This window comes from Carassius carassius, chromosome 30 (assembly GCF_963082965.1).
Source record: "Carassius carassius chromosome 30, fCarCar2.1, whole genome shotgun sequence".
Lineage (NCBI taxonomy): Eukaryota > Metazoa > Chordata > Actinopteri > Cypriniformes > Cyprinidae > Carassius > Carassius carassius.
The window spans coordinates 8174863-8190734 of record NC_081784.1 but is presented as its reverse complement, the minus strand read 5'-3'; the positions used below and the strand labels follow the sequence as shown (position 1 = coordinate 8190734).

General features: G+C 41.7%; 1 protein-coding gene across 2 annotated transcripts in view; it reads left to right on the top strand.

The window, feature by feature from the left end:
- The window catches only part of LOC132110536 (WD repeat-containing protein 27-like), a 42524-nt gene extending 27168 nt beyond the window's left edge, over window positions 1-15356 (top strand). For both annotated transcript variants that reach the window (XM_059517229.1, XM_059517230.1), the window contains exon 25: window positions 14983-15356. In XM_059517229.1, the coding sequence (XP_059373212.1) occupies window positions 14983-15048 (66 nt within the window). In that variant the 3' untranslated portion in view covers window positions 15049-15356. The remainder of the gene's footprint in view (window positions 1-14982) is intronic.
- Window positions 15357-15872: the final 516 nt, after the last annotated feature.

Here is a 15872-nt window from a genome sequence, read left to right as displayed (position 1 = left end):
AATTACAATAAGATCAATTGTATGCATTTAAAAAATAGACATAAAGAAATTCCCTTTCGAGTGATCTTTAAAAAGAAAAGAATGTACAACCTTCTTTTGTGGAAGATCGCAATGAAGATTCTCATTGAACATGAGAATCAAACAAAGACATTTGTTGGAGTCCATGTGGGGAAAAAAATAGTTTTTCTTTAAGTTTTTCCATGCAGTTCAAATTAATTGGGGCTGATGCTTTGAGGTTATAAAAAAGATGCAAAACCACAATAAAAGAGTCATAAATGTAGTCCATACTACATACGACTCGAATAGATGAACATTTAAGTCGTTATTCCCTGATAATTTGTCGTATTCTCCATTCATTGTAATTTAAATGTGAAAAGTCATATTGATGTGAAATAACATAACAGGACCTACATTTTTGGGTGAACTATGTCTTTAAACTACAAATGATCAATCTCACTGTAACCATTTTTGATCAATGGTGGATGCGAATGTGCTATAACCTTGGACAGTGGAATGCAGGGTGGGGTCAGGGGTAATTAACAGGGCAGTAAAATGTTTTCTTGGGGTTAGTTCTACAGGACATTTTTGCAAGGGAAAGTGTGATTTATGCATTGCAAATGTGTGGGATTTATAAAACACTCTGGAGTGAGCTCAGCGTGTGCTCACGTCCCTGATTCACTGGGCCATGAAAGGGAGGGAGATCTTCTTTGATGGCGAATAGATGCTCGGTTATTATCTGGTCAGTATATCAGTGGACAAGGGGAAGCTGTCTGAAAGCTTGCCTTGTCTCTGGCCCTTGAGCGAATGATCCTCTGAAAGACCTTTGTGCTTTCCTTTAAAAGCTTTGGTACATTGAAACCCCAGGGCTGTGACACCTTTGGCAAGTAATAAATTAATGTTTCTTTCTTTTGATTTCTCAGATTTAGATTTTATAGTATCCCAGATACAGTGACCCCAAAAAATACTTTTGGGACACTTAAACCACAATTCCAGTACAAATGATGCTAGAGTGTATCTCAGAAATAACTTTACTTGTTCCTAACTGCCTCCAAGATTACTTTTAATGACTGTATGAAGTTAGTTTTCTTTGAGAATCTTTGAGAGATGAGCAGCTGTTGGAACAAAATAACAAACAGGGTTTCCTGTAAAGCAACAAACAGTAATGACTTTCTTTTTTCTGTTGAAGAAAGTTTCAAATGTTTTTGTCCATCTGATGAATGTTAGTTATTTTATTGTTTATAAGGGTCATTGCAATTACTTGACTGTAGATCCAGTGGATCTTTATGGAAGGCATTTCAAAAAGCTTAAGGCCTTTATTTTTTATTCTTTATAAGGCCATTATTTTTTTCTGATCTTACCCTGCAAATAAGAAAAACAGATAATATTTGTACATGGCTGCTTTATGGTTTTAATTAAGATGTATGAGTGGATTTATTGGGAATGATTTAAGACCCTGGTTGTATTATAGTTACACCATTCCCTAAGGTATATTGTCCTGTAAAACACATTAAAACAGAAGGATTATAATCGGATGAGTGAGAAAGATAATGAGAATAAAAAACCAAGTCCAAATCTGTGTCAGAAAGTGTCTGTGAAAAATGAGAACTTTTGTGTGCAGTCCATCAATGTGTGACCACACATCAGGCTGAAAGGCTCCTGGATAAACGATTGAAACCCCTATGAATGATTTACAAGCATTGTGGTTGCGTAGATGACATTAATTGGTCACACCAATCACATCTTTCTGGGGAAACTGTATTGTAAATGTGGCTACGAGTCTTGTACAAAGCCACAACAGATCCCCAAATGATTTATCTGTTTCATGTTAGCACATAGAAAATATCAAACTGAATTACAGGCTTTGACAGTGCATGCTCTGAATGATCCATTGGTGCATCTGTTTATATGTTGGAGTTTGTAGGAGGTCAGGATGTAGCACTTTAAATGATCAGTGTGAGCTTTTGAAAGAATCACTTGTCTGAGGCCAGAAACAGATGCAGCATCATATTTCGTGGAGATGGCCTTGAAAAACCCTTCCATACTTGAGTACGGACTCTAGTTTCATGGTTATGTTTTAGCCCTGACAAAATATAATGTCATGCACCTGCTCTGCATTAGGTGCTCAACACCACAGTATAGTTCTGGAATGATGTCCCTTTAGATGTGTGCAGGGACTTCAGTTGGTATATAGTTGGGCTTTTGTACTTTATCAAAGCTTGTGGGGTCCACAGTGGTGCAGCAGAGGGTCCACAACCATTGTTTGAACAAATTTTTGTGAACGTTTTAGAAAAAAACATACACACACTACCATTCAAATATTAAGAGTAAGTAACATTTGTTAAAAATAAATTAATGCTTTTTAAGCAAGGTTGTATTAAATTGATTAAAGATAAAGACATGCATAATTTTACAAAGAAAAAAATAATTAAATGCAACATTTGCACCAAATCAGCATATTAGTATGATTTCTGAAAGATCATGTGAAAATTAAACTTTTCCATCACAGGAATAAATTATATTTTAAAATCTATTCATATATAAATCAGTTATTTTACATTGTAATAATATTTCATAATATAATTTGTTTTTAAATTATTTGTTGTGGTATTTTTGATCAAATAGATTGATAAAATATGTATCCATGGTGAACATAAAAGACTGCTTTCAAAAACATTTAAAAAATCTTACTGACCCTAAACCTTTAAACAGTATTGTGAAAAGATAGTCTATTTTAAGTCTTCAATTCAATTCAATTTTATTTGTATAGTGCTTTTTACGATACAAATCGTTGCAAAGCAACTTTACAAAAAATTAATGTTTCTATATTTAGTAGTCGCTTATCAGTGGTGACTCAGTTTATGTACATATGGCAGAAATGTACGGAAAAATCAATTTTAAAGATGTAATCAAATGGACAACGAACACTATTAACAGCAATTATTATGATGCAATCAAACTTATAGCAAAATTTGGTAGTTCTGTATGTTGTTTCAGTGTTGGCATCATCTGAGGTCCTCTGAGGGGTTGGCATCATCTCTTCTCTGGTGTTCTGGATCCAGACTGAAGCTTGTTTATCAATCCAGTGGCAAGACAGAGAATCAAATAGAGAAATAATTAGCGTAGCTGCTGTTCCAACCAAATAAATTAATTTGTTTAACCCAAGCTAAAGATTAATAATGCACATTTGATCAGATGCAAATTGTAATCTATGAGATTTTGTGTACAGTTTTTTGGTCCAATAATTAATATCTCTGTCTCATCAGAATTTAATAGGAGAAAATTATTGGTCATCCAATCTTTTATATTTTTAACACACTCTGTAAGCTTAGATAATTTAGAAGTTTAATCTGGTCTCGTGGAGATATATAGTTGATTATCATCAGCATAACAGTGGAAACTAATCCCGTATTTTCTAATATTATTGTCATGTATACATGTATATTAAAAATAGCAGAGGACCTAGGACAGATCCTTGTGTCACTCCATATTTTACTGGTGATAAATCAGATGTCTCTCCATTTAAATAAATAATGTTGTAGCAATCAGACATGTAGGATCTAAACCATCTTAGAGCCTGCCCTTGAATACCTGTATAGTTTTGTAATCAATCTATGACTATATCAAGTATATGACTTCATGATGATTATTTTAAAGTCATTACATTTTAAAAATAACAAATGCTAGTAAATGCTTTGATGGAAAACTGTGCATATTATGATAGACCGGACACATGCAACACTCACTTTTATACTTTTAGGTATTTCTATTTAAGATGTCACGGGGGGCCCTGCTCTCTATCCACTAAAGAGGTCCTTGACCTGAAAAAAATAATAAATAAATGCAGTGCTTTTGATGGATCTCTATATAAGAGTAGTGTCCATACAGCTAGTGTGAAATGTACTTGTGGCACATGTCTATAGTGTCATCATCTCTAGCCTAACAAGGACTACTTCTTTTCTGTTTTCTTGTTTGAGTCTGGATGTCAATTGCTTGTTAAGATCTTGGCCATGGCTGTTCACTACAATGGGTGATCAGATCATTACGTGGAGTATGTTTTGCTTTTGTACTCTTTATTGTTCAAGCACACACAGCGGATGTTCAAGTGCAGCCTATCTGTTCTCAAAAAGGAAATTAAGTGTCCTCTGGAAGATGTCTCCAGCCACAATTTCAAATTAATCACTTAAAGAAATAATTCATACAGCATTGTGTCACCTTCATGTTTTTCATACCAAAACAGTCTATCTTCTACAGGATAGAACCAAAGATGTTTTAAAGATAATTTTTCGTTCTCATTTCCATGTGATTGCAGTCAATGGGGAATGAAGCTTTCAAGCTTCAAAAAGTTTGCAGCTGCACCATAAAAATATAATTAAAGTAGTCTTCTGAGGCAAAACAATACATTTACATGGAGAACAATAATCATTGACCTCTAGCTCTTCTTGCATTCATGAGAGAAATGCAGTCCAATTCATGAATTAAAGATTCTAAGTAGAATCTTTTCCAACGACTTGGTTGATCATAGACAGAGGTTAGCAATTCACTGAAGGGCAAGATTATCAGTAACTAGATCCAGAGTTCTCTCACACAAAGCTATGATTAGCTTCAGAAGTCTATTACGAGACTTTTTGTATTATTTTTTGCTTTTAAAAGCTTATTTCCCGATTATGGGAACAAAAAATGCCATGTTCCTATTTTTCTGGGGAAAAAATAAACATGAATCTTTGGCCGTCTTCATTTGTGGCGGTCTCTGATTCACAAAGTGGTTCATTATTCATTCCTTTTGATAGGTGTAATCACATCCAGTCCCATAATATGTCTTAAATCCTCCAGTGTGAACTGGTCCTTGTGTTTTGAGCTGGTATTGATATACACATGGCCTTTGGATTTTCATGCACTGTTTTGCTCTTTTTCTTTGTCCTGTTCCAAGCTCTTATTCATTCAGATTTCCAAGTCTGGAAGTGGAAAGTCTTCGTGCTCGCTGTTGTACTGGCTCAGATACAATACTGTGGAGTTTAAAAGCTCAGTTCATAAGTCAACATTCATTCACCAATGTTTGGACACCGATGTCACACTTATTATCTGAACGTGACGTCATTGAATTAGGTGCAATTTACAAGCAAAGTATTTCTTGTATAAATAATGTTTGATAGATTTTCAATAATAAAAATTAGATAAACTGTTCAAAATTAAGAAAAAAGTGTACTGGTCAAGCGTAAATGGAACAAATATAATTAACCACACTTCATACATCCAATAAAAATCATCTTTGGAACAGCTGATTTAAAAAAGAAATGCACTAAAATATCTGATAAATAAATGCTGTTTTTTTTAAACATTCTATTCATTAAAGAATCCTTAAAAAATGATCATGGTTTATAAAAAAACAAAAAACATAAGCAGCACCATTTTTTAAATGATGATAATAAGTAATATTTCTTGATCACCAAATCAGCATATAAGAATGATTTCTGAATGATCATTTGATGCTGAAGACTTGAGCAATGGATGCTGAGAATTCTAAATTTTTTAAATATTTTAAACTACTGTTTCACTACATTTTTATCAAATTAATGCAGCTTTGGTGAGTAAATTTAAAAAGTAACTAAAATGGCTCAGAAAAGTGTATTTAATTTTGGAATTTGGTTGCAGATGCCACTTGCTTTGATATTTTGTTATATAATAAAATGGTATTCCAGAAATTTTTGTGACTTGAGTGTCAAAAATACTTTTTGAGGCCACTCTATATGATTTCTGCACATTCAGCGGTATTTGTCTGTAAGTTGTAGCACATGAATTTGGGAAGCTTCAGTATGTGTGACGAGAAAGAGTTATATCTTTAGACAGAGGCTGGATTTTATTGCATAAACAGCTGTAGCTGTATCTCTTGTCAGCTTTTTGGTCGTAAGTGTGGAGAGATCCAGTGCTATAGAAACCATTTTGCATAAAAAAATATAGAACATTGAGGTCATTACTTCAACCTGTTCAACCTTTCATGCGGTTATAGAAATCCTTTCAAATATTTTTGCCTTTTTAGATCAAGCAAAATTCATGTTCATATTCTATATTTATATTATTTTTATATTTAGTTATTTTCTATTTCTTAGTTTTTTATTTATTGTTTACTTAAATTTAAGAAATGCTTGGTCAGCAGTTTGCCCTTGCTATCATAGTGTAACTGGGCACTTTATAGCATTTAAAATGAGGTTATCATCCCATTTTGCATTGCAGATGCGATCTGTAATGTTTCAGTGGACTCTGCCAAAGCAGATGTCATCCTCATTCTAGGACATTCCCCTTTTTAATGTATTTCAGGTGTAATATTCTCCTACTGCTAGGTTTTTCCTCTGCTAATTCAGTCTCACGCACTTTTGTAATTTTAAGCAATGTGATGTCAAAAAGTAGCTTTTTGTGTTCATGTTAAATATATTATTCACATAATAACACAAGGAAGATGTTGCAGTGAGCCTCTGTAACCTACTTTTGCTTGTTATTCAGCCACTTACAGAAGTTCGTATTGTGAAAAGCCACTGTGTATAGTATTTAATACAGTTGTTTGAGTTAAGTTCCTCTTTTCAAAACACTGGCTTTTTGTGTTATTAAGACATTTAAGGATGAGTCATTACTGGCAGATGAATCGGGTAAGAAAAATGTAGTTGTTTAAACAGTGGTTTGTGCACATGAAGATATCAGTGTGTGACTTACACCTTTGGTGTCCAAATAGGACAACTACTATGTGTAATTCTGAAAGCATAATTCCTTTTAGTTGGCCTTGATTTCTCTTTCCACAAATGCTTAGAGCTTGACCACCTAATAGGTTTGAGAGAGAGCTAGAGAGACTTTCCGTTTAGGCAGACACTACCCATAATCCAAGTCTGAGATGTTCCTGTGGAAGTTAGTGCAGAGGTGTGACCCTTCTGTGACATTAACAGATGTCTTCTTTGTTCTCCAGAAGGGTTGCTAGCACTATATTTACTATGTATTATATATATATATATTATTATATTTAAATGCAGCCTTGATTTTCTGTGCTGACTTTTGAGAAACAAATCTGTATCTATATCTATGTAATAAAATGTTGAGTACTACATTTTATAGATATCTGAAACCAATATCAAATCAAAATGTTCAAAACCAGTCTTAAGTGTCAATATTTCAAATAAATAACCTTTCCATTGATGTGGAAAACTGTGGTTTATTAGGATCGGACAATATTTGGCTGGGATACAACTATTTGAAAATCTGGAATCTGAGGGTGCAAAATTATCTAAATACTGAGAAAATCGCCTTTGAAATTATCAAAATTAATTCTTATAAATGCATATTACTAACCAAAAATTAAGTTAACAGTAGGGAATTTACAAAATATCTTAATGGAACAAATGTTTTTACTTCATATCCTAATGTTTTTTGGCATAAAAGAAAAATTGATAAAACCCATACAATGTTTTTTTTGTTGTTGTTTGTTTGTTTGTTTGTTTGGCTCATGCTAAAAATATACCCCAGCGACTTAAGACTGGTTTTGTGGTCCAAGGTCACATATATGAACATGGAAGAAGTGTAGAGTTAAGCCTAAATAAGGGATTCTAATGAGGACAGTGATAGTGATCTGACCTAAAGAGCTCTGTCTTGAGCTTGCATTTTAATGTGTCTGGAAAAATTTGCTATTCTTGACAGCTTTGGTGAGTTTTGGCCAGCCTTTGGGCTGTAGTTGTAATAGAGACTGAAGGTAGAATTCATTCAGGCCATTATATATAAAGTAATATATTAAAAAGTCTTTGAATACACAGTGCATCATGACTTATGATTATGAATTGTGTAGAATAAGTGAATGGTCAAGCATACTAAATAAATCCTCTCGCCCAGTTTTATCCCAGCGGGATGGCATATTTTCCTGCTTGTATAACTCCTGTGGCTTTGGGCAGTGGCAGTGGCACTGTCAATTTGCTTTGTCTCAGCTCTCAACTTTTCCCTCTGAAAGTCTATGCGTTTTTTTGGAGACACCCCTCTACACCAGCATTAAAGCAGCCAGCTTTATTCTTCAGTGTAGATTATTCAAAGCAACTCAGACTGTTATGCCAGGCTGTTATTTGGCAGAAGAAGGTTTTATGTCATTTTATTTGTTCTCATAATTCTAATCACTTTTTAAAAAATACTTTTTAAGGTTTAGACTAGAGCAACTGAGCAATAGCATACTGTATCTGGCAGATACAGATTCCTTGGGTCACTGCAAGCATAGCCTGACTAAAAGTTTTATATCCTAAAGAGGCTATTCTGTCTATATAAAACGATCCTTATATGAGCTAAAAACAAACATGTAAACGTGTCTACAAGTAATTTATCGCTCAGCTTTCCATTGAAGTCTTGATTAGTGTTTCTTACTTGCTTAGCCTTCTGCCAGTGAGCCTTGCTGTAAATCAGCTTATGAAACCAGCATCAGAAAGTACGATATTTTGCATTCTGATTTATTGTTAAGTTGCTTGTAAAACCATTTAGGATAAAGTACACTCCTGTGGTAGCAAAACTCATTGAAAAGAAGATCAGGATACATGGGAAAGGGATTTTTTATGGAGATTTTATGATGGAAACTTCTTTCTGCATTCTTCCACACAACAAAATGCATCTGATCCAACTTATATATTATATTTTCAATGAAATATGAAAATATCTTCATAAATAAGCAACTATAATATTTTGTACTATTTTTTTTCCGTTTATGCTTGTGTGTTTTTTATTTGTTATATTCAAGAGGTTACATATGATTTTTAAGAGTGTGAATATTTGAATTCAGATTACACAAAAAGCACTCCTTGTTTGTTTTAGGCATCATACTAGGTTTCCACTTTCATTCTCTGTTCAGAACCCACTCCAGACCGCTGTCAAGACAGTTTCATGTCACTCTGTAAAACGTACTCGGTTACTAAACGTAACCTCGGTTCTCTCTAGAAGAGCGAACGAGTACTGCGTCTTAGCTAAGACACTACGGGAAAAGTCTCTTTTCACGAAATACTGAAGCAAAAAATTATCCTTAATTCTGTATTTTTGTAAAGCGCATTTGCAGCAGTACACAGCCATAGGCGAGACGGCTCGTTCACTCATTGGCTTGTTCTGCGGCAACTGCACAGCCTATCGAGCGCAGGCTGATGCAACATCAGACCAATAAGGCCGCTTCGCGTCCTTCTTGCCACTTCCCGCCGAAACGGGTGTGGCCCAACCTATAAAAGGAGCTCGAAAAGGCTGACTCACCTGATTTATTTCATCGCCGAAGCAAACCAGAGTGAATCGTGCGCACGGCAGAGAACGCAGTACTCGTTCGCTCTTCTAGAGAGAACCGATGTTACGTTTAGTAACCGAGTACGTTCTCTTACGAGAGCTCTCTCGTACTGCGTCTTAGCTAAGACGCTACGGGAACCCAATGTAAAACGCCGTGCGCGCAGGGATCACACACCAATAAACCTGAAGCAACGCCCAGGATTTACAGTGCACCGTCACCTGAGGGACTCACAGAGAGTCCAGGACAGAAAAGGGGGAAAGCCCTCCGTCCCATATCTAGCAGCATCCGTAGATGCAGCAATATGACATCACACAGCCGAGGCAAAGCCTGACCAATGTGGCAATGCGGGTCTTATGCAATACTGCCCATATAACAGTCGGCAGCGCATAGCGCTCATGAACTCAGAATTCCCCTCAGGGCCCTGATTCGACTATACCGACAGCAGCCTTGCTTGCAAGAAAAGAACCTCCAGGTTATAGAACCTGATAAATGTAGACGGTGAGGCTACTCCTTATATCCTTACGCCATACATATATCCTGCAAGGAGATCCCAGTAGACCACGCCCACGACGAGGCGACGCCTCTTGTGGGGTGTGCTCTGACGCCCAACGGGCACTGAAGGCCCCTGGAAGCGTAAGCTAACGCTATGGCGTCAAATATCCATCTGGATAGAGTCTGTCTCGAAACAGCCATTCCCTTGGAACGTCCACCGAACGAGACAAACAGCTGCTCCGTCTGCCGAAAGGCAGTAGAGCGAGACACATAAGCTCTTAAAACCCTGACAGGGCAAAGAAGACTCAAGTCTCTATCCTCTCCTGACACCGGCAGGGCAGACAGGGCAATAACCTGAGCCCGAAACAGCGTGTTGAGGGATTCCGGCACATAACCGTGCCTAGGTTTGAGTATGACCCTTGAGTCATTAGGCCCAACTCCAAGCACGACTGGCTCACCGAGAGCGCGTGCAAATCACCCACACGCTTCACCGAAGCGAGAGCCAACAAGAATACTGTCTTGAACGACAGATGCTGAAGGCTAACCGATTGGATAGGCTCAAAAGGGGGACCCTTCATGGCCTCCAAAACCGCCGCGAGGTCCCACATAGGGACTGACGGAGGTCTGGGAGGATTCAGCCTCCTAGCTCCTCTGAGGAACCGGATGACCAAATCATTCCTTCCTATTGACTGACCGAGCGCTGTTTCAGAAAACGCTGCGATGGCCGCCACATAAACTTTGAGCGTGGATGGGGCTCTGCCCTTATCCAACAGCTCCTGTAGGAAGGAGAGAACCTCCGTCACCTCACAATTAAGGGGTGAATATCCTCGAGCTTTGCACCAGCTGGAGAACACCGACCACTTTGAGGCATACATACGTCGTGTCTGACGGAGCTCTAACCTGAACGGACTAAGACGTGGTGATCCTTGATTTGGGGACAAAAGCGCATCAGCGCGTTCTCCACTGCCAGCATTTCCAGACAGTTGATATGATGGAGCTTTTCCCGTTCTGACCATAGGCCAAAGGACGGTCTGCCTTCGAGCAGCGCTCCCCATCCCGAAGTGGAGGCGTCTGTCGACACCATCTTCACATTCGGGGAAGTCCCCAGGCTTACACCTGATCGGTACCAGCCGTTCGCTGTCCAAGGTGCCAGAGCTGTGACACAGCTCTGATTGACCTTGAGATGCAGCCGGCCAGACGCCCACGCTCTGCGCGGCACCCGCGTCTTCAGCCAGAACTGCAGGGGTCGCATGCGGAGCAGGCCCAGCTGCAGAGCCGGAGATGCTGAGGCCATGAGGCCCAGCATCTTCTGACAGTGTTTGAGCGACACGGTCGCGCCGCAGCAGAAAGAAATCGCTGCACGCTGAATGCCCATCACGCGCTGTGGTGACAGCCGCGCCGTCATGGAACACGAGTTCAGAACTATACCCAGAAACAGAATCGTCTGACTGGGGTTCAGCGAACTCTTCGCCCAATTGACACTGAGGCCGAGCTTCTTGAGGTGATCGAGTAAAACGGCCCTGTGGTCCACAAGCTCCGCTCGTGATCGGGCCAAAACCAGCCAGTCGTCCAAATAATCCAGCACTCGCATGCCTCTGAGTCTGAGAGGAGCGAGCGCTGCATCCATGCACCTCGTAAACGTACGAGGACCCACGGAGGACTGTAAACTGGTATGCCTGACCCTCGAAGGCGAATCTCAAATATTGCCTGTGGTTTGACGCTATCTGTATTTGAAAATACGCGTCCCTCAGATCTATTGACATGAACCAGTCCCCTCTGCGAATCTGCGCCATGAGTTTCCTGGTCGTAAGCATTTTGAAACTGCGTTTCATCAATGCCTTGTTCACCTGTCTTAGATCCAGTACGGGCCTGAGACCCCCGTCTCTCTTGGGCACCAGAAAGTATCTGCTGTACAGCCCCCCCTCGCTTTGAGCTTGAGACACAGGCTCTACAGCCCCTTTGCTCAACAGTTTTGATATTTCGGCCCGAAGTATGTGTGCTACTTCTGTTTTGACCGTAGTTTCGACGCGCGCTGAAAGCGCGGAGGGCGTCGAAAAAACTGTAGCGAGTAGCCTCTCTTTATAATGCCTAGCACCCAATCCGAAACTCCTGGAAGTGCTGACCATGCATCTGCATGAATGGCTAAGGGCTGGATGCGAAGCGCGCTCTGTTGACTGGGCAATGGCGGCGCTCGGGTGTGCTGCGCATTTGAGGCGGGGAGCGCGCTGATCACAGCGGGCAGATCGCTCCTCCTCGACCCCGTCCCGGCACTTAACCGACTGGGGGAAGGCTGAGCAGGTCCCGTGGGACTCGATATGTCTGGGAGTAACTGTGGGCTGCATATGTGCACATTTACCACTTTCAACTCGCTGTCTGCCTGTGCAGAGCGTACGTGCACGGGCCTCGTTTTTACAGAAGCCACGTGCCGTATGTGACATAGTGTATGTGGGCACTGGGGAGTGGGCACGTTTACTATGCGGCGCGCTCGACCGATCTGTGTCGATCTTATGTGCGCGAGCCCTGTGTGCAGGGCTGTGCTTACATGTGGAGATGGGCACTGAGGAGTGGGCATCGTCACTGCATTTATAGCACCATCGGCCGTGTCCGGACGAGTGTGCACGGGTTTCGTTTTTACAGAAACCACATGACGCGTGTGACATAGTAATTGTGGGCACTGAGGGGTGGGCACGCTTACTATACAGTGTGCGCGATCGACTTGAGTCGCTTCTATGGGCGCAGGCCCTGTGTGCAGGGCTGTGCTTACATGTGGAGATGGGCACTGAGGAGTGGGCATCGTCACTGCATTTATAGCACCATCGGCCGTGGCCGGACGAACGTGCACGGGTTTCGTTTTTACAGAAACCACATGACGCGTGTGACATAGTGATTGTGGGCACTGAGGAGTGGGCACGTTTACTATGTAGTGCGCGTGATCGACTTGAGTCGCTTTTATGGGCGCGGGCCCTGCGTGCAGGGCTGTGCTTACATGTGGAGATGGGCACTGAGGAGTGGGCATCGTCACTACATTTATAGCACCATCGGCCGTGGCCGGACGAACGTGCACGGGTTTCGTTTTTACAGAAACCACATGACGCATGTGACATAGTGATTGTGGGCACTGAGGAGTGGGCACGTTTACTATGTAGTGCGCGTGATCGAACTGAGTCGCTTTTATGGGCGCGAGCCCTGTGTGATAGCACCATCGGCCGTGGCCGGGACACCAGAAATTACACCTTTTTCGGGAAACATCCGGGTAGCCGTGATAACGGTTTTTGTGTGCAGGCAAGCGGGCAACCGTACAGGCTTGCGCATTGCAAAAGACGCTGAAACAGTCCCAATCTCTGGAACTGAAACAGCAGCGCGCTTAGGTGAGAGCCCGGCCACAGCGGAACTCGAACACCGGCGCTTCGATGAAGCAGCCATCTGGTGTAGTGCAGACGCAGCGTCATGCAGCATGCATAGATGGCTTTCCTAGGATGGTTTCGGGGCTCCCGGCCTCACCGTAATCCTCTGCCGCGGTCCCCGCGGCGCGGGGCGACGGCCGGTAGAGCGAGAACGGGGGTCTCGAGCTGCGTTGCTGAAGCTGTTGTGATAACGGCTTTTGTGTGCAGGCAAGCGGGCAACTGTGCAGGCTTGCGCGTTGCAGAAAACGCTGAGACAGTCACAATTCCTGGAACTGAAACAGCGGCGCGCTTGGGTGAGAGCTCGGCCACAGCGGAACTCGTACACCTGCGCTTCGATGAAGCAGCCATCGCGAGTAGTGCAGCCGCGGCGTCACACAGCAGGCTTTAGATGGCAACACCGCTTTTGCCGCCCTCCAGCAGAGGGCGGACAAAAGTGCGTCGCTATCGCCTGTTCCCCCGGCGGAAGTGACTGGTAGATCCTCGGAGCTCGCCCAGGCCTCACTGCCCGAAGCTAGCAGAGAGTGCGTGTCGTCTTCCCCCGACGCGGCCCTGAGATCGACTTCCTCGGATGACGCGCCGGCAAACAGCGGGCGCTGCCCACCGGGAAGCGATGCAGGGGGGGCCGGTGAAGCAGGGCGAACCGGCGAGCTCGGTTGAGCTGAAGACAGTTCCGGAATCCGCTGGAAGCGACGCTTTTATGGCGCCTCAGCGCAGCGGAGAATGCAGGCTCAGAGAAAAAGGCCAGGCGAGTCCTCAGAGTCACCATGGCAACAGCTCGCAGTGAGGGCATCCGCCGTCAGCGAGCGCGAGCGCTGCATGATCTTCACCCAGGCAGGAGACACAGATGACGTCTTAAAAAAGACGCGAGCTCTTTTACGAGTGTGTGTCGCAGGGCGAACACACACACAGATAAAGAACAGTTGGATATAACAGAATTGAAAGTATATAGGCGCCGGACAGCGCAGCAGGATTGGCAGTGGAAGGCGGCGAAGGCCAGTAGCTTCAGAATGGCTCGTCCCGCTGATATGCCTCTCAGACGGCGCTTGCTTCCTCCGTGATCCAGCGATGCGTGAGCTTCGCTGAACAGATGAAAAATCAGGTGAGTCAGCCTTTTCGAGCTCCTTTTATAGGTTGGGCCACACCCGTTTCGACGGGAAGTGGCAAGAAGGGCGCGAAGCGCCCTTATTGGTCTGATGTTGCATCAGCCTGCACTCGATAGGCTGTGCAGTTGCCGCAGAACAAGCCAATGAGTGAACGAGCCGTCTCGCCTATGGCTGTGTACTGCTGCAAATGCGCTTTACAAAAATACAAAATTAAGGATAATTTTTTGCTTCAGTATTTCGTGAAAAGAGACTTTTCCCGTAGCGTCTTAGCTAAGACGCAGTACGAGAGAGCTCTCGTAAGAGTACCTGACTAGACAAATTCCCACCTATGTCAAAGTGATGAGGTCATTTATGTTACGTCACGTCACAACATACTTATGAAGTTTTGTTTCTGATGTGTCTCTGTCAAAACATAAAAATATATAGAGAGCCAATAGATACGTTTTTATTGGCAAATATAAATAAATGAAAACCATCAACCCTTTTACCCCATCATTAGTATTGTCATGAAATAATGTTTCTGTTTTGTTTGTGGTTTGTGATATTGGATTACGAAATTGCCCAAACTATGCCATTGATTATGTTCAATTAATAACTGTAAACAAGTATTTAAGTTCACTTGAATCATTCAGGAGCTCATAGTTAGAATAGACAGATTTATCATAAACTTATTCATGCTTCGACAGGATGTTTCATGTTTTTTTGTTCGCAGCTGTTGACTGGAACACTCGATGGAAAGCTGGCTTTGTTTCATCCGGCCGAAGCTCTTCTCCCTTAAGTGTGGAATCTGCCCCAATGGCTCAGTTCTTGCCCCAAGTTCACCGATGCTGCAGACAAATGAAATCAGTCACGTTGAGATTACTCTGCTGGCATGCCACCTCTGAGACCGACATCATGGACGGGATCTGTGATATCATCATTTCAGCCGCCATTGACAACCTACAGATGTGACAACACGCTCACGCCCTCAATTGCCAAGCCAAAAACGCACTCTCAGAGAAAAGTCCATTTGAACTTAGCAACATGTTTCCATGCATTTTATATGTAAGATTCTTTATTAAAGTAAACCTAAATCTTGATTGTAAATCTTCTTTTAGAGTGACTCCTTTTATGTAAAATCTACATATACTATGCACCTGTGATTTCAGACCCAAAATGATTCATTTTAAGGTGCTCTCCTTTGAATGAACATGGATGAAAGGAGATAATTTTTAGGTAAGTTTATGTTTTAGGTTTGGTTTTGCATAAATTAAATGCTGTACACCAGAGCCACTTCGGCATTCTCATTATCTTTCAGTCTCACCAGAATCAATAGTTGTGTGAAGGTGGCAATAAATTGCAGAATGCATGCAAGAAAGACAAGATTCAGTAGCCTGAAGTGATAGAGAAGAATGCTGAGTCTTTAATGATGGGTGGTGTCCACTACAACTGCTGGCAGCATTTCTGCGCCAATAACTTTTCTGAGGTCATTCTGCGCTCTGCCCATTTAGCAACTATCCCATAGAGGGTTATCTTTAGCAAAGCACGTTTTGCAATGGTTTATATTGACTCTCCTGACTGTTAATGTTATACCTTAATATTTAACTGTATTGATGTACAGCA